This window comes from Numida meleagris, chromosome 3 (assembly GCF_002078875.1).
Source record: "Numida meleagris isolate 19003 breed g44 Domestic line chromosome 3, NumMel1.0, whole genome shotgun sequence".
In the NCBI taxonomy this organism is placed as follows: Eukaryota; Metazoa; Chordata; class Aves; order Galliformes; family Numididae; genus Numida; species Numida meleagris.
The window spans coordinates 2,691,496-2,711,160 of record NC_034411.1 but is presented as its reverse complement, the minus strand read 5'-3'; the positions used below and the strand labels follow the sequence as shown (position 1 = coordinate 2,711,160).

The 19,665-nt window shown below is 43.9% G+C and overlaps 1 protein-coding gene and 1 long non-coding RNA gene across 3 annotated transcripts in view; one reads left to right on the top strand and one right to left on the bottom strand.

Annotated features, from left to right (window-relative positions):
• The window catches only part of SPTBN1 (spectrin beta, non-erythrocytic 1), a 90,650-nt gene continuing 71,234 nt past the window's right edge, over window positions 250–19,665 (top strand). Inside the window, exon 1 of one of the 2 annotated variants that reach the window (XM_021392828.1) lies at window positions 250–397. In XM_021392828.1, the coding sequence (XP_021248503.1) occupies window positions 250–397 (148 nt within the window). Of the gene's footprint in view, window positions 398–15,074; window positions 15,674–19,665 lie in introns of those variants that run through there. The other variant, XM_021392829.1, reaches the window with a different exon arrangement.
• Window positions 6,087–15,069, bottom strand: LOC110396935. Its single transcript, XR_002437378.1, has 2 exons — window positions 12,362–15,069; window positions 6,087–10,380 (listed from the first exon to the last, which is right to left on the bottom strand). It is a non-coding gene; the product is annotated as an uncharacterized LOC110396935 (long non-coding RNA).

Sequence of the window (19,665 nt, the reverse complement as noted above, 5' to 3'; positions counted from 1 at the left end):
GTGAACAGGGATACCTACAGCTCCATCAGGTGCTCAGAGCCCCGTCCAGCCTGAGCTTGAGAGTTTTCAAGAATGGGGCCTGAACCACATCTCTTCATTCTCTTGAAGTCTTGCTTTCGTAAATAAGCTTGAGCATTACTACTTACTTCCAGCGTATGTTGTCTAAACCCATCACACTATTATGTACTTCTGTTTTACAGAGGATTTTAAGAAGAATCTGATGCTGAGAATAGATTAAGAAGACTCAGGATGACGACAACAGTAGCGACAGATTACGACAACATTGAAATCCAGCAGCAGTACAGTGATGTCAACAACCGCTGGGATGTCGATGACTGGGACAATGAAAATAGTTCTGCTCGACTGTTTGAACGATCTCGCATCAAGGCCCTAGCTGGTAAGTACTCATCACATAGGCAAAACTCTGATATCCTGTATGCAAGTGATAGTATGCGATAGTCTGTCTTCAGTGCCTGTGCCTTTTTGGTAAACTGGAGCTGAAATCTTCCTTATAGCAAGTGCAGTTTGACTGAAGGATTTTTATATATATATTCCTTCCACTGACATCAGTGGGATGTGGTGGTCTTACATTGCTGGCTGGTAAGTGCAGTATATGTAATTGAAAGTATAAAATTTCCGGTGTTCTCTGAGGGTTTGCATAGGTAGCCATCTGTTTTTATCCTCAATGGGCTCTTCAGAGAAGGTGTTGGTGTTCTTTCGGTCACGCCAGGTGACTGCAGTGATATGATGTAATTAACAGTGATTTTCTGTGGCAACAAATGACAGCAGTGCTCCATTTGCATACCCTAATATAAGTTTCTGGGTATCAAAATTCCTGATGGATAAGATACCGGTAACTGTTCCATCTTCCTACTAACTTTCCAAGTAAATTGCTTGAAATGTCAGTTCTAACCAACATCACGTAATTTTTCAGAAGATGCATGTGCTTTTTAATGTTGTAAATAAGCCCTTCTTTGTGTAAGAAATTTTTGGCAACTTTGAAATCTGATTTCACTGTGGTATTATATTTAGAAAACATTAACATTTAGAATATTTCACTGTAGTAATATATTTAGAATTCTGAATGACTAGCATAACACACTATTTGTTACTCTCATCAGATATTAAACATTTGGGCTGTGTGTTTACATTGTTTTGGTTGGTTTTCTATGGTTGGTAATGACCATGGTTTGCAAGAAAAAAAATCAGAAGGATAACAAAATTCTGCTTCAAAATATCTCAGTTTAGAGATGTTCAGAGCATCTCACCAGTCCTGAAATGGAGGAATGCGGTAGTTGGAGATGGTTGTTATTTAGTAAATAATGCTGAAACTACTGATTTTTTCCCCAAGAAGCAGAGCTTCTGTAGTACGTGCTGTCATCTACTGAGTTACTCTCATCAGCAGAGAAATTAAATTTGAGTGGGTCTGCTTTTCCTTAAAACATATGACTATTGCATATTAAAGGCTGTACATTAACCAAATTTGTTTATGCAGCAAGGAGATTATGTCATGTCCTCTCAGCTCTGAGGCATTGCCCTGCAAAGCAATTTTTATGCATTCTGTAAATGATTTCCTGACTCTTATGGTAGTGTGACCACATTCCTGACCTCTGAACAAAATGCCTCGCTGGTGTGGGACATACTGTAAGCACAGAAAACAGCTCAAAATTTGCTGAGCTTTCCACCGTTGACATTTTAGTTACAGGGACTGTTTTAAACCCAACGTTTTATAACGAGTTGAAGCAGGTTTATTAAATTTGCTGTACTGAGACAAAGGTATCATGTGTTTAATCTGTGATTCCAATGAGACCGTCTGAAGCACAGCGTACCCTTTCTCCTCTTCTTGCCAGCCGTGGGAATGCATTAGATGCAGAGCACCTTTGTGTGCCAGGCTCAGGGCAGGATCAGGTTTGGCGCTGAGTAACAGGGAAATGAAATAGTTGATGCAGGTGGGCAAAGAGCAGATCGTGTAACCCTTGCTGAGGGAAGTATCTGTATCAGCTTAATGGGACTGCATGCAGACAGGGTGTGTCTTAGGTTTTACTGTCTTAAGAAGACTTCTTAAATATACAGCAGCCCATTGCAGTGTGCGTTTGCAGTTACAGGTAAAATGTGAGACTTGGGATGGGGCTGTGCAAAGTGGGGTCAGAAGCAGCCTGATAGATATTTATGAGGGGAGATTGGTGTGAACTGGCCTAAAACAAGAAGAATTTTAGGTCGACCTAAGTTTTTTAGTTTGACCTCATTTAAGGCTAAACTGCATTTTACTCTTGCAATGTTAGCAGATGTGAGCTGTACTACATTCTTGGTGTGTGGAAGTGCTTTAGTACCAATCTCACTCACAGGATTCAGGCTCCACATCTAGCTTTTACTGCTGTCTGTTGTTCCACTTAATTTTACAGCAAGCAAAGCTTCCCACCTGAGTAATGAATAATAAACGTGAAACTCTTACTTCAAGAAGTAATGCAAGGAAAGTACTTGAATTATTTAGACAGCCTAGAACAAATACCAATTTCAAAGCAAATAATTTTGCTGAAGATTTGATTTGGAGCTATATATAAACATTGTCCCAGTGTATGATGCATTTGCCTTTTTATAAGCTTTATGCACAATCATTTTAATTTGATCTTCTTCCTACCTGTAGTTCTCCAATTGTGTTGATAATATTGTGTGCTGCCAAAATGTGCAGCATACTGCACTGCTGCAGCACTGCTTGGAATCCTAATGATGATGCAGGGAGAGAGGAGCGAAGAAGGGCTTATGTTGCAAATCAGAGGTTACAGTTAAAGATGAAGCCACATTACTTCTGGCACCATTCAACATACGTTTTCTGGTGGATAATCTTTCCTTGTGTCTCCCCAGAAGGGCAGGCACTTCCAGGCTGTAAGCGCCAGGGAACTGACTAAGCCTGGAGCTGGGATACTAATTATTTTTCTCACTGCAGTCTTTGAATTGAGACCGACTCCTTTTGAGGTGTCTTGTAATTCAGCTGCCTGTCACAGGATCAGACACAATAGTCACTGCGTGAAAGCTTGGGCTTGTCTGCACCATCATTTTTTTTTATGAGCAAATTTCATCACTCTCTGAGGCAGAAGTGGTCATGCACCATCTGCAGGGCCCAGGTTCCCTGAAGATCTACCAAGTCCAGTCTGACGTAGAAGTACAGTGGTTCTTTGAGGGCACCAGCATCATCCAACACCCTGAGTCCCAGGGCAGCCATTTTGGATTGGCCATCTTCTGACAACAGCACTTTTCTTTCCAAAGGTTCTAGACTAGTCATATTCAGTGGCTGCCTGGGGGTGTCCAGCTCTTTCTTTTAGTATGTCTTCCTTTTGTTGAACTGATGAGGCAAATCAAAAAACCATCCATGTCACACAGGTTCTGAAACACACGTGTAGCATTATCTCCTTATCCTAGTATAAAAGGTTTCAAAATAAAAAAAACTCTTCCTCTATTGATAAGATGCCAGAGTAGAACTGCCATAAGCAGGCAGCATTTTATTTATTATGCTGCCTAACTAGTGTGAAACTTTTCTGCTGGTGCAAACATCTTCTGTCCACGTTCTTCATCAAGCTGTGAAATGCCTCTTCTGTGAAGCATCCATCTTGTATTGATTCTAGTTGGCTGTCATTCAAATAAAGCTTACTTCCTTTAAGGTAAAGGAAAAGGATGGAGAGCAGGTAAGCAAGAAGTGAGTTCTGAGCCAGAACTTGATATTCTGTTTGGCCCCATCTTCTAGCAGGATGGTGAAATATTTAAAGAGCAGTGCAGGAGATGGTGGTCAGAATAGTCTATGGTCAGAGCAATGTATTGGAGAAAAGCTTAGTTAAAGCAGGTATGATAAATAGTAATAGAGAAACATTAATATCAGCATAGCAGCTAACTGATATTATTAAAGTGGTCTGTATACTGTGAATACCATAATGCTAATGATGGGTTCCATTTAAAACAAAGAAAAGTGCCTTGGAACTCAGCTTTCAATCAGAATTCAGATTTGAAGAAGATATACAACCAGATTGATTGCCATTCATGTTGAATTCACTGACTCGGCAACCAATATGGGAAGAGGGTAACTGATCCCTACTTTGTAAATTAAGAAACCATGCTGTAGGAAATCATCTTTCATCTGTCCTTGTTCTCTGTGCTTCTTTGGAAGGTCTTGGTGGAAGACCAGGTAATTCTACCTGCTCTGTAGAAGCCAAAAAGAGATCATGTTTGTGCAAAATTCTTCATTCACAAATCCTCAAGTGTTGGGTTTCGTCCATCAGAGACCATTAGCTAACAAGATTTGCTGTGCAGCGCCTTGGCTCATAGAGCTCTTAGGAAAGCCTACAGAAACTGTTCAGTTGTTCAACAGAATTTTTCACACTGCTTCTGGGACTGTGACATTCAGGTGTGCTGTGCTCACCGTCTCAGATGCTGCTTTCAGGTAGTATGAGAATTGTCACCTCCAAAACTTTCCCTTTCTTTGGTTAGCTAATTCAATATTAAAAAATGCTTGGCTAAGGGAGTTCACTTTTCTGCTTTTCATTTGTATTTTGTCCTTTTGTCATCTGTGTTCACCTGAGTGACCAGAAGGTCTGTGACTCAGCTGTCTGGTATATGAATAAAAAATAGTTTCAAGGTTTATGAAATAACAAAGGCGTATCTTCTTAGGGCAGAGCAGGGGAAACTGTGTTCCTTTTACAGCTCCACCTAGATTACTGTGCATAGGTCAGGACACTTGGTAATGCTGCGCTTCATGGTGTTCACGAGCCTCGTAGGGGAATACAGGTAAAGAGGTTGCTCCAGGAATAGAACTCGCCTTAGTTATTCCTCTCATGCAGAGAAAATAGGCTTGTAATTCATGCTAGTAACTTAGATTCTCACGAAGCAAAAAGGGAAAGCCACTGAAATTGTTACTGAAGATATACTGTTGAAGAGTTGCCTTTGTAGAATAGAGGAATACCTGTTTCTTGAGGATTAAAGACAACCTGTGCTAGGCCTCACATGTGGGGCCTGTTAGCCCTATCCTCAAGCCATTCCCCCAGCTGCACCAGTGCAGAAAGTCGGCAGAACAAACCCCCAGAAAAGGAAAGCTGTGCTTGCAGTGTTCCTGAGGTACTATGCACCTGCTGGTCCCTGCTGTCCAGCATCTCTCTTTTAGCAAAGTTGTTACTGCTTCAACTGAGAGAGGAATTCTGCGCAGCCAGAATGAAGTTTTAGGTCTCAATTTATTTATTTATTTATTTTAAGATGAAAAGCAATGTTTTAGCTTTAAAGATAATAAATGTTTTTGTTTTATTTTTTTGGCTTTGAAGGAAGGAGCATGCTGAGAATAATCTCTTGCAGTATGTTGAGTAAAATGTCTGAGGTAACTAGCATTTGAAAATCAGTTCTCTGATTTCACTAACAAGTGTTTAAGGAAAGGGACACCTGCATCATACTAATTCCTGTAAGTAGTGTGGAAACTTGGGAGGCAAATGGAGGTCACGTCTGAAGGGCATGTGCAGGATTCACCTGACCCTAAACAGAAATAACTGTACAGCAAGGAAACCACAGATGCATCTCCTCAGCATGGGCCTGGCCAGTTCTGGTTTTAAACATGGTTTTAAGTCCAGGTTTAGCAGCCAAAGGCTCAGAACAAATTTGTGTTCAAGTAGATATGAAAGCGCATATTTTGAAATATCTGACTTTGCTCAGAAGCTGATGAAATTATTTCACCAAAAGCTTTTGCAAGTGTGGACCTCACCCAGTGCTTTCCTTCTGAATTTTGTCTGGAACAGTTCCTCAAGTGGCGTTCCCAAGCTGCTGTACTTTACCAGAATCTGTAGGTGGGTCGTGTTGAAAACAGGAGTAACATTTTATGTATTATGTGTCATGTAGACATCAAGGGAGAAAGTGTGGTGCTGGTGAAGCTACTGTAGTTAGCATGTCACCTGCACTGCTGCCTGTGCCTACTGGTGAACACTGTGCTTTTCTCATAAAACAAGGAAAGCTTTGCCCATCTGTCACTGGTGATTAATGTGTTTGCTCTTGAAGCTGCTGGTGAAGGATTTTTCTGAAGCGAATAACAACAAAAAAAATCAAAACCAGATAATAAATAATAGTTTGTTCTTAGCAGTTTAATTTTAAAGATAATGAGTAGAGCGATTTCAGCCTGCAAAGGCATCATTGTGTCCATGCAACATGAAATTACTTTCAAGTGAACAAATCAATGATATCCCCTCAAAAATGTAATTAAGTACAAAGATCATTTGTATCTCGCTGCTATAGTAATATGATTTTGGTATCAGTTCTGCATAGTTTGAAGTTTTCTTCTCTCTTTGAATCAGTGAGTAGTGTGCAAACAATGTGGGGACACAAGCCAGATCTTTGCAAACTAACCAGGTACAAGATCCCTGGGCCAGTGTAGCTGCCTGAGCATGGAGCTAGGCTTCGGAAGAAAGTCGTGCTGATTGTAATTTGTGAATTATCTGGAATCATACTTGCTTGTCTACTTGATGAATAGCATTTATGATTGCATGGTAACAACGAGATGCATGAAAGTGATTGCATCCTTGTGAATAACTGATCCAGCAGACATTGCTCAGGCAGAACGAGTGGAGCTGGAAAATGGGCGTTGAGCTGCTTTGGGATGGGGGTGGAAAAGGAGCACTTGCTGGCAGCCGCACAGTGTGGAAAGTCTGACAGCTGCAATCATTTTACATCTCTGATTACATTCTTTCAAGACTAGGCAATATCCAGTCCGAGATGCACTTGGGAGAGCCTAGCATCTTGCCAGTGAATGAGGCTGTACTGACTGAATCCCAGTAAGTCCTTGGACTAGAGCACAGGTAGTACAGTTTCTTGTGGAGGTCTCCAGATGTATGCCAGACCTCAGTTCACAGGCTGATTCTATGCTAAGGTCAGCAATGCAGTAATTTGGCAAAGTAAGGTAGAAGGACATTCTTATAAATGTAGGACATCTGAAAAAGTACTGTAGTTGAGAAATGATTAAATAATAAAAAGCCATCTGTATTTAGAGTAAGAAGAAAACTAATGTATATACACTGTGTGTGTGTGCCTGTGTATCTACTTTTAGGATCTTACCAATGAAATACCTGTGAGAGTAATCCTGAAAGCACAGGTAAATCTGCTCTGTCATACCTTGGTATTGAACTCGTGGTCTCTATGCTAATCTTCATGGCTTCCTTACATGCACTGATCATGGGTGTGTTGCTTAACTCCCATACTGGCACGGCACAGCTCTCTCCTGTCTATTTTAGTTTTCATCATCCGTTCATCACCGTGGCATTGGGAAAGAGTAAAAGCACCAGGAGATTTGCTTTTGGCTGCTTGCAGCGATGGGATGAGTGAGATGCAGTGTTCTGCATCAACGTCCAGTGAGCAAGGAAAGGCAGGGTAGGCTGTGTGGAGTCAAACACTGGCTTCTCCAGCTGCTTGAAGAGAGGAAGGATCCTCATGTGAGATGCCTTCCCCATAGTGAGAGCTGAGCCAGGAGCAAGAGCTGAGCTCAGGTAGAGGTTGGTGGTTTAGGAGACCAATCAACCAGACTGTCAGTTGGTAGAGATTGGCATTTTCCTGCTGGCTTCTGTGAGACCACACTGACTTCCACCAGCTGGGAATCTAACCCATCATGGCCACCATGGGCAACCTGATCATTATAGTCTTTTTAGTCTTAACCTTTGCTGTTGGAATCAATGTTTTAGAGATATTTAATACGGTGAAACCACGGGATAACTGTTAATGACCCTTCATTGAAATAATTGTTCTGTCTATTTTGCTGCATCATCCTGTTGGAAAGGATTTCTCATGTAAAGAAATTGTGTGCTAATAATGGCAATGTCATTTTTTTTAATTTGTGATTTTATCGGGGATGAGCTTGGTTGTGGATGCCCTTCAGAAGCGAGTCGTGAATCTGTAATGTAAAGATGTCATTCCACAGAAGATGTGTATGCAGAAAAGAGTGTTCTTGTCTTCAGCCTCTAATGTCTCTGTATTTATTTTATTTATTCAGCCAAATCTGCAGTATGCCTTGCGTTTTTCCTTCTATTTGTTGCTTGGATACTGCATAAAAGTACTCCCTGAAGTATAAATAATGTCTAGCAGAGCATACTGCAAAGCAAAATGCAGAACAGGATTAAAAGATGTTTACTAATTTCTGTTAACCTTGGAGTTCTTCTGATGGAGAAAGATTAGTGATGAAATCATCCCCTCAGATCGGAGCTTTGATTCTTATCTTGAGGTAATATCCTGGAGAGATATAAACCCAGATTGCCTTGAATGGGAAGAGGCAAAATGAATAGGAACAGGAGCAGAGACCAGACAAGTACAGAGGATGATGAAGATTTGCTTCTGAGTGTCACTTTTTTTATTTTGTAGCATTCTTCCTAATAGCTTTGATCTCTCCTAGTGAGCAATGCCAACACTTTTTTTCCCCGATCACTTTGTATCTATATGTTGCACAATGTGGATTTTTCAGTATTGTTTTACATTCTTTAATTGTTATTAAGCCTTTAGGCTGGATGTTTGTCATACACAGACAGCTCTTGTACATTCGTAAGAATGAAACGTGGCTTGCTGTGGAGTAAGAGCTTTCTTTCAGACAATTAGTATTTAGTCAATTGATCAGGAAACTTTTTTGCAGTGACAGGCAGTCCCCAGCTGATGAAGTTTTGTGGGTGAGATTTTCCCCTGAAAGAAGTGTTTCATTTTTGTTGACTCTAAAAACGAAGCTTTCAGCTCGTAGGTCTGCATCTAGGATTAAAAACAAAACAAAAAAAACAACAAGAAAACAACTTGCTGCACTTTTCTAACATTTTTCTGTTTCCTTTCCCGTTAATTTTGAATGAACTATAGGAACAACTCAAGCCTGTACCTAGGCTGTTCTGGAACTTTGTTGCTTAGGTATAAGAGGAGCTCAGGTTCTTTATGGAGCCCAGTTAAGTTCAGAGGTTTCTGGTTTAGAGGCTCAGGTTTCTCCGGTTACAGAGCAGATAGAACAGAAAGGTGCCTTCTTATTTCTTTCCCCTGAACTTATCACCTATGAAGTGGCTGGTCACCATTAGGATACATTTACAAACATGAATATAGCCTCCCTGCTTTCTGTACTATATAGGGGAAGCAGGGGAAATGGTAGAAATAAATAATCTGTCTTATGGAGGTTTATAAAGATCAGTGTGTTCTGCTTATTGTTTTCACCCTATTTTCATTTGGCTCAGTAGTAACAGAAGATTGAATTTGCATGCCTGAGTGATTATGATGCAGCAACAGCACATCTCCTCTGTGTTTGCGGTCGATCTCTGGGGAAAAAAAGAAACAAAAAAGAAAACAGAACAAATGGAAGAAAAATAAAGGTGAAGCGCTTTCTGCTCCCTTCATATAAGTGTAGGTGCAATTCAGTCAGAGGAGGAGAGGTGTTGAGGAGAGGCAATAAAAACATCACCTGTTAAAACAGCACTTAAAAACGTGTAGAATTTTCTGGAAGAAAATCAAGAAGTGCTTTCACACCAAGATTTCAGAGAAAATGAGTATGTTAACTGTATAATTGTGTGCCATACTTGATTTTAATAGGCTTTTTAAAGGAGTTATTAATCTCAGGTAGCAAACCGAGTGCGTTTTGTGGGCCACAAGGAAAACCTGTAAGTGTCATTTTTGGGGTTCTTCCCTGCTTTGATAGGGGAAGCAATACAGCTCAGAAAAGCTGTTTGGACTGGAATACACAGAGAGAAACCATGATGTTTTCCAAATACAAAATGCTCGACTAGCTCTTCTCTGCAGGCTTTTCTGGCAAGCGTTCCACTGCAGCACTTAGCAAGGACATGCTCTTGCAAAAGTCACGTCAACTTTCCTGTTAACCTGGGAGTTGTGAAAACTGTTCGCACTGAAACCTGAAACCAGGTGGAACTGACCCAGTTTCTGTAGTAAGTTGACATTATGGGCTGACTTGTCAGAAGTTTTCCCAAAGGTTTCAAGCTGCCTTTGTCACCGCGTGCAGGTTCATCCTGAGCCCGGGTCTGTGCTGGGACCAAGCGCCGAGCTGCTGGAGGCCTGCTGGGCCTGGCGGGAGGGAAGTGCGTGCAGGTCCTTCAATGACAGAAGTCTCTGTGGTCTCCTGCTTTTCAGTCTGCCCCCTCCCCTTCCACTGTGATGCCCTTGGCTCTCCCAGGCCTGCGTGAGTCACGGAGGACATATCTGGAAGGGACTTTTGAGGACATTTCTATTTGCCACTGACCTAAAACTCCCTTTAAACAGAAGAATTAAACTACAGTTCTGACACGGAAGCATTACTGACGAGAAGCTCTGTTTAGTTTGTGTTTAGTTGACCTTCTGCAGCAGTTGCCAAGTGTCCTGGGGAATGATGAGTTGGTAAGAGGAGCGGGCCTGCTCCGCCAGTACCTGCAGTGGGAAGACAAAATGAAGCTGGCACAGCAACTCGTGCTCAGTGTGTGGGCTGCTCCTCTCTGTGTTCCAGCATCTTATGAGTGAACTGCAGGGAAGACAGCTAACTCTTCAGGATTCATCTTATGCAAATTGTCAAATGTGATAAAAATAAGTATTTCCAGAACAATCCACAGCAAAAAAAAAAACCCTTTCTTTACTGAAACTATTGTGTATGTAAGGAGAAATTCTCCTTTTATTGTGCAGACTGAGATATTGGCAAGAGGAGTCAGGAAAGGCAAATGGGATGGAGTTTTCAGTTCTTAACTGTGGCACTAGAGGGGCTGTGTAAGAACTTCAGTCTCTTTCAATAGAGAATCAAATGTCATATACTTTTTGTGGAATTTTAGATTAATAAATCATCCTTTTTATCCTGCTATGTTTTTTCTAGTTAGTCACCACATAGAGAATTTAGAAGAGCAAATAAGAGTAAGAAGGAAAGACAAGGGTGATGATTAACCAGACTTGTAATTATTGTAAGCTCTGTTGTGCACTCTGCTTCCCATTAGAAAGATAATTGTCTTTCATGAAGTTGTAAAATCCCATCTTTGTTTCAGAACACAGCAGTGTAAAGCCTGCATTTGTTTTATGGTATCCACGGAACATTTTGTGAATTACCTTCTTGGTTTTTCTTGTCTGCAATAAATTAATGTGTTTTGTGGGTGGGCCTGTTTGGATATTGTGTCCACCACAAACGTTATCTTCACTGTCAACCTGGTAAAGCCAGCCAGTACTGGTTGACTTTATTGGTGGAAAACAGTGTAGAGTGATGGTTGGATGAGGTTATCAGGCAATTTCTAGCTATTCCAATTGTAGCAAGGCTGTGTGGGTGCTAGTAATGCTGCCAACCTAGCAGTCATTTTCTGCAGAAGAGTTATGAACTGGATCCTTATCCTGGAAATTAGAATTTTTTGTCTATGCTTCTTTTGAGAATATGTGAAGAGTTTGGTTATGGGATTTCTTTTGGCTGAGAAAAGTGATGGCTTGGTTAAATCTTAGAGACATCGATAGTCAGGGATTTGGATGGCAATTTTGCTAGATTTAACATCAGTTATTTTCCATAGAATTGCTTTGTGGTAGGAGCAACAGTTCAGCACTAGTTCTCAGAAGCTGTATAAAAACGGATCCTGGGTCAGATCCTTTTTGTTCTGGGGAAAGCACCTGCCTCCAGATGTTGCTTCCACATTCATGTTATTACTCTAATCAACCTCTTGTTCTCCTTGAGGCTTTGCAAAGCTCTAATCACATCAACTAAGTCACACTTTGCATTACTGCGTGTATTTATGGCTAAGTGGATAATCACTTGTGCTTTTATTTAATAACTCTTAGCAAGTACACAAGTAATGCAAGCCATCATTACCAGCCATGCACTATGGGAGAGGTACAATTCAAAGAATACAAGTAGAAACTTGTATTTCAGAGCTATAAGGGGGAAGTGGGAGCAAAATTTAAGAAAAGAAATCCCTGCTTGATTACTAGAAGTTAACACATGATTTGCCCCTTAGTTTTCTCCAACACTGTAATCAGTGATGAATTGCACCATGGACAGTTTCAGGCTGGGTTGATTTGATAAGCATTTGCCCGAGTGTGACTTAAGTTATCCTATTTATGGCCTTTAAAATATTAATTCCACTTCGTAACAAATAATCTAATTAGTATTGCCAAGGGCTTAGCCAAAGAGAAGAAAGAAAATGAGTGAAAACTAGGTATAAAAAAGGGCTTTGTGCATGTGAGAACCTTGTAATTGATTCAGTGTTTTGCAACAAACTGCAGTAAACTGGTCTCAGGGTCACTAATTTGGAATCATCAGCAAATGACTGTATTAGATCTGATGCGGCAGGGTGCCCATTTTTAAGAAGTTGCTACATATGGTGTAGAGTTTCACAAATACAGGCAGGTCCCCATTTTGCATTGCTCTTTCTGCTGAATTACCACCAACCTGTTAAGTGGAGCCTTCAAAATGTCCACAGGAGGCCCAGCAGAGCATAAGTAATGCTCTGGCAGATGAGTCGGCAGCACCCGGTGATTGGGGCCATCCCAAGGAGCTGATATCATCATTAACAAAGTCTGTCACATCTGTTGCGTGGGGACCTGTTGTTCAGCCCCAATGGCAACCTGGGTGGTAGATAAAATGAGGTCAGAATTTCACAGTGACTGATGCTGAGTTCTCCATAACGTCCTAGTGTCTCTGATTCAGATCTTGAAGAAATTAAACTCAGTTCAAACACAAGCTCTTCCCTTTCGCTTTAGCTGTCCCGGTGTTTGTGGTGTACTCTGCACTGCTTGTCCTTGCTTTGGTTCCTTCACTTTTTTGTGCAGCACTGAGTGCTGCTGGGCAGGCCAGAACTGGGGGAAGGGACAAAAATGCTCAAAATCCAACTTCTGTTCAGTATTTCTTGGGAACCGTAAGCTTACCACGTTGAGTTGTCCCACAGGGGATGATCCGAGGTGTAAATTCATGCATGTGTTGTTACTGTTTTATGGCAGGGTGGGGGATGCCAGTCTGTGTTTTACATGGGCCGAAACGGGATGGTTATTTTTAGTTTTTAATGTTTCATTTTTGTAATGTTTTACTTTTCAATATTTCTGATAATGGCCACGTGCTGTATCGTGTCCCCTGCCAAAGGCGCTGGGAAAGCTTTCAGCTGGGGAAGAGCTCCTGGCTCCTGATTTACGGCCTTCCTGATGTAAAAAATACTCCAGCTCTCCTGTCGCTCTCTTGGACCTTAGGGCTGCCTCCCAAACTCACATAGCAACACCTGTTTGCTCAAGGTGGGACAGCAGTGAGCCGATACGCCTGCAGGTAGGACCTGGCTGCCTGCCTGCTCTCGAGGGGAAGGGTTTCCTTTAATTATGACATAGGTGAGGCATTGCAGGCAAAAGCTGCCATCGGTAGAAAGCTGCAGGAAAAAATCCGCGACAGAAATGAGCCTGTCCTTGTGCCCTTGGAGCGCTGGAGCAGTCTGCAGTTGTATATGACCGGTTCCATCTCCCCTTCCCCCATCCTGGAAGTCAGGTGGCTGGCAGCTCTCGGCACAGCTCTCCGTGTGCTGGGTGACAGCTGGCTGCGCAGGGATTAGCAGGGGAAGGTTTAGTAGGAACGCGGGGCTCACCGCGCCAGCATTGTTGTCCCCGGAGCAGCATCCTGCCTGCCGCAGCAGCGAGTACAGGTGCTTCCTCAAATCCCTTTGTGCCTTCCAAGTGCTTTTTGTGGGGCACGAGCCTGCAGCACCTCACTCCGTTGTACAGCGGTATTCCAGCTGTAGACGGTCAGTTTCTTCTTTGGGCAGCTGAATGGGCTGGGGGTAGTACTGGAAAGGCTGGAGGCCAGCTTTCAGAAAGACCAAGATGTGTTAGGCTCTACGTGAGGCCTACTGGGGCACCAAAAGCCTCACAATAACACAGCTATATTGAAGCAGAGGGGTTTGCTGGAAGATGCTGCCGAAAGCCCTTCCCCATCAATATAATAATGAACTCTGGGTTGGGGGGTAGGTTTTTTGTTTTAAATAAACCAGTGTAGTTAAAGGCTGTAAATATCTTAAATGTATCTGTGGCCTTGGGAGCGATGCGCCAGGTGCTTTCACCAGACTGTGGATTCATTGTTATTTGGAAACCCCAGCTTCAGCTGGGCAGTGTTGCCTTCATCCCTTCTCCCTGAATTAGCACTGCTCGTTGCTGAACCTCTCGCTGCTTGTTCCCCGTCTGTCGGTGACGCCCGGTCGCCTTTGCAGCTTGCACCTCGCTGGAGCCGGGGCTGCAATCGGCCCGTGGGCGCTTCACCCACAGAAACTGCCCTCAGAAATTACTGTCCGACTGAAATCTTGTGAAACTGCAGCATCAAAACAAAGGCAACATTTTGAAACATTTAAGGAGGAGATGGAGTGGGAGGAGAAGAGAACGTTGATTCAGTTGGGAAGGAATCTCGAAATGCAAGAAATGAAAAAAGAGAAAGCATCCGTGCCAATGTTTTAGCAGTTTTAAAAACAAAGGGGCAAACGATGCCGGTTTAGAATACAAATGCAGAACTGACCTTTTCCTTTCACTTGTGAGTAAGTGAGGGAAGGAGCTCGTGGCCCCGAGGGCAGGCTGGCATCCCAAAGCCATCCCAGGAGCTGCACTCACCATCGGGCGCTGAGGTGCCAGGCAGAGCGGGCACCTGCGCTCACGTGCACGGGAGATGCCAACATCCTCCACGTCAGCAAGGGACGTGAAATCGAGAGAAAGGAACTGGCTGCTTACAGAACCCCTTCGCAAAGGTTTCGTTTGTACCCAGCGTGCCGGAGAGCACGTCTTTCTGAGTCCTCTCCTCATCTGCTGCTAAATACTGAATGAGCGCTTCTGTGCGCGCGTTGCTTTTTCAAGCGAACCGGTATTGAAAATAAATGAAGAGAAGTGCCCTCCTTTTCAAGCGATAGTAATCTGAGACTTTTCCGTTACACGAGGCTCTCCACAGAAGCGTGTAATTCCACCGGCTTTGTTTAGGAAGATACCACCGGCTCGCGTGGTGCAGCGGGTCGCGGGCAGCCGCCCCGCGCGCGGCCCTTGGGCCGGGTGCTGCCACCGCGCCGGGCGCTTCCAGCGGAAGGAGCCTCCCCGGCGTCCCCGCGCCAGCCCCGCTCTTCCCCAGCTCCACCGCCCCTTCGCCCTTGGTACAGCCTTCGTTTCCTCCACCGTGCCGTATGGTAATCGAGTGACATCAGCCTCCGCCCGGGCGGCTGCTGATTATATTACAAACCAGCCGCGAGTTCTGAGGTGTGCGCGGCTCCTGGGCGCGCTGCTGGGACGGCTGCGCGTGGCTCCGGGCTGAAGCGCGAGCTCACTTTTCTTTAGGCTTGTTTCACCAGAGCCGGGCATTTGGAACCAGATTCAGGCGCTGCAGGGGAGCAGAGGGGGAAAAAAAAAAAAAACACCACCAAAAAAACTCCTCCTGGTGCTTTAAGTTTGAATCTGTTACAGAAAACGTACGGCCAACCCACACCGCTGGATTTTGAACCGGAGCTGCTATTTGCTCGGGGCTCAGTGAGAGTTTTCTCAGGGACTGAAGCCAAACTTCAGAGGAAGCTGGGATTTACCTGGATGTGGGGGAGAGAAACCTGTGGTTTCTTTATGCTGCAGTCCATCGTATCCCTGTGTTACCTGTAAATGGAATTACAAAAATCAACCAGTATGCCTGGGCCGTTGTCCCCAGGATACGCAGCTCAGGTGCCCTATAACTATAATCAGTTAGAAGGAAGATTCAAGCAGTTACAAGGTAAGCCCATGCTGTTTTGCGTGTTTGTTTTTTCTTTTCTTTTGTAAGTGTTGCTATGATATGATGCCCGTAAATATGTTAGCCTGGGCTTGTTCTCCTTGCAGGGAGGCAGGAACGATACAGAGTCCAAAAACTGCTACAGCACAAAGCTCTGTGTGCTTTTAAGAACTCCTGTGTGACTTTTATCCCTCTGAAGGTGTCCTCAGTCTTACACAGTGTTACAGTGCACGTCCAACTGTGAGCTCTCTGTGTTAGGGATGAGAAGTAGCCCAGACCGTGTCACTTGGAACTATAAGAGGGAGCGTGAGGATGTGGTCTTTCTGTTTGTTTTAGCCTTAAATGAGATACAGTCGTAACTGTGGAAATTAGTCATGAAATCTTGGCTTTGTTTGGGTGCAGTCTGCAGTGCAGCACCTCTAGCTGCCTAGCTCCCGCACAGACGGGTAAGGTAGCTCGACTTCCTTAAACCAAGCGCAGTTGCATCATTTCCAAACAAAATGCCTTGCTCATGTTGATAGTAGAAAGTTTTCACATACTTTAACATTTTCAATTTCCTTCATTTTTAGTGCTTTACTTTTAGGCTGAGGGAATGTCCTGCAGTGCCTTCCCATTAAATTCTTTACTTGTGTGAGAAATCAGCCATTTCTTTTGGGGAATGGGATGTGCTCAGTTGAGAGTAGGCCTCTGAGCTGGGCTGGAAACCTAGATTGCTCGCTCTGCAATGGGGCAGGATTGTGCCCAGTGTCTCCCTGCCTCGGGTACAGGAATATCGGTGCTGCTGTTTCTGTGCAAGGCAAGTCTTAGGGATGAATGAACTCTGGCAGTGCAGTTCAAAATCAGTCAGAATTCTTAACCAAAACCAAACCTCCTCCTCCTTTATAGCCATGTGACTCTGTAAATAATCCCAGAGCTGCCCGAGTACAGTGAAGTTCATCCCTTCTGTGCGTGTTTCTTATTTTACGCTGTTCTATACCACAAGTGTGGTCCTGTGGTTCCTGTTGGAGAAGGAGGAAGAGCCTTGGTTAGCGCTTAGAATGTTCCTGGTTGTTGGCTTAAGGAGGGAGGCAAGAAAATCTTTCATTCATAGCACTTTGTTTATCTTGTAAACCGGCTCACAGTAATGGCTGCGTTCTGGATGCGGTAAGATAAAATGACAGCATTTTAAGCACTCATAACTGAGACATTCCTTAGGCAAGGCATGGAAAGTCCAGGCTCCAGACTTCCACATGAGGGAATACATACATTAGAGGCTTTATCTTGGACATCTGTCAGATCTTAGGCTGCGGTACTCGCTTGAAAATGAGCGAGGTAAGCTTGCGGCACGGGAGGAAAACTAGTGGTTCACAGCTCTTTCTGCACTGGTGAAGGCAGCAATCTAAGGAAGGCAGATTTTATCATTTTCAGGGTTACTGCTTCAGGAATCCATTATCTGCATGTTTACATCACGTTGAAAAAAGAAAGCAAACCGCAGTGTTGAAAGCACAGAAAGTGAGTTTACCCTGCAGTGGAATGCAGTGTTGACTTGGGGGGGGGGGGGGAGGATTGCAATACTCCCCTTAAATTTACTGCAATTTCCTGTAACGAACAAGATAACACACAGTGTGTTCTTCTGAAAGCGTAAGGAGGGGCTTTGCAGACCATCCCTAGCTGTTTGTTCACGTGTCAGAGAGGGTAGACAGGCTTGAAAACGAGTGCTGGTGATGATCTCCTACAGGGTGGAGCTTAAGAACAGGAAATGTTTTAAATTATGCACTAGATACTCCATGAAATGCTAAATAACCATACAAAATATTGCGTGCTGCGAAGGGAGTGGCCTGACTGCTGACACAGAAGGTGTCTTTTCCTTGGATTAATAGCTCTTTGTTTGAGGAATAGCTGAAAGCTGTTCTTTGGGAGTTGCAGTACTTTCAAGTGACTTTTGTCTCCTTGCTGGAAGCTCCAGTGAACCTGCAGGGCACTTGTGGCACCGCAGACTGCTCGGTGCAGCCAGACACAGGCCCAGCAAGGGTGAGCTGAATACATATATAGTACTCTTAAATTACAATTTTATCATCCTTCGGAAGGTGTACAAGCAAATAAGAGCAAATCAGTCTCTGATCTCACCTTTCCTAAGGTAGAGGGTTGGGTGGGTTTGGCACGGGGAGTTTCTCTTGAGGAGGAAAGAGAAGCCGGGAGACAACCAAGTTCTGCCCCCAAATGCTAAACAAATGATCCTGGTAAACATGTTAGCCTGGGAGAACAAAGCAAATTCAGATGCAAATTCAAATGACCACTTAGGCACTCTTACATTCCACCTCTGTTAAGTGCCTTGAAGTGGTGATTTTTATGGAAACTTATGAAACTTGGCTATGGTGACAGAGCCTTCTGAGCAGATTTTCCAGCATGCTTCTCTCCCATCTGCCTTCTCCCCAGAGAGGAAGGATGCAGCAGAAGATGCCGATATGAGTAGATCTGAGGATCGAGGCTGCTTTGTGTCAAAAAACCACCCTGAAGTCTTGTGTGGAGATAATGAAACAGTGGAGGTGCCTGTTATAGTGGCCGTGGCTGGAGGAGGAAAACTGCATCATCTCCAGGACTTTGCAGCATACTTAGTCCTTGTGAGAATGTCAGTGCAGGTGTGGAAGGAAAAATGCTTTAACAAGTCTTGTTGTCTTCAGTAAGCTGTGTCGGTTCTTATTATGGTTAGTTTGCCCTGTCCTGCAATGAGAGGCGAGAGATGCTATCAGTGGTTGCTATCATTTAAACCTAGGTGTGGAGTTTTGGTTCTCACGACCAGTTGTTCAGTGAAAACATCTGGAGAAGGGCTGCCGTAGCTCTGCAAGTAAAAACAGGACCCCAAAACTTGTTTGTGGAAGACGTGTTGCCTTGTAGCTTAATGCAGGGCATGGCAGTGGAGAAATTCATCCTGTTCAGCTGAGCAATTACGTGACAGGCATAACAGAGAAGTTACAACTGTAAACCAAGACATCACCTGTGGTGCGTTAACACTGCAGGATCCTGTGGCTTGGCGGGGATGTAGAGCTGGCAGGAAGAGGTTAACGCGAATCAGGAATTTGGAAGTGGATCCCTGCAGCTGCATCACCTTCCCCAGCAAGGGTAGTGAGTGCTGGTGCTAGGTGAGATGAGCAGCTCTCATCGCTGCTCTCAGACTCCTTCCTGCCTGGCTAACAGGACGGCGCGGTGTTTGTGCACGCTGCTGGCACTGAGCGGCTCCGTGCCTTTATCGGTTCCCACAGTGTGACTGGGAAGTTGGGTCTCAGCTCTAGGACAGTGCCAGAGGTGCAAGATTTCAGGTGGTAATTACAGATTGAAATGCTGGGGGAGGGGAGTGAGCTACGTTTGTGCTCCTGATCAACCTCCAGAGGAAGGCCGGCTTCCAGCGGAGCTCTGTGCTGCGCCTTGCAGTATGTTCTGCTTTTGTTAGGTTATTTTAATGCTGCATTTAGGATAGGAAATACAATTTCTTGTCTGCAAGAAAACCTTGTCCCCATTTCCCTGCCCATGCCCAAGGAGAATCAGGAGCTACTGCTGAGATCTGACCAGTGAGCTGAAGGGCAGGGCGCTGAAATCTGCTCGGCTCAGGATCCTCTGGGGTTACGTGGGTGCCCTTTGAAAAGACAGTTTCAACAGTTGCATTCTTTGCTGCAAGATTTACACGTTAGAGGATTTCACAGTCGCTTGCTAGCAGTGACCTGCATAGCTACAGGCAGCAATTGCTGAAGGATGTCCTACTTTGTCTACCAAATTGGTCACTGGCATTTCTTGTCATGGTAATTTTCCCTAAAGGGGAAAAGGAGGAAAGGCTTAATTTCATTTCAGATGAAATGTGTCTGGTTTACATGCTTTTTTCTCCCCTCTCAGACCCATTTGAATTGCAAATATGTTCGTGTTCCTGTGGCAAATTTTGCTTGATTTTCTGCTGCCTGCAACCCTTCCAAAATCTTTGTGTCACATCATACTTCAGTTTTCTGTCTCCAGAGAACACAGGAGCA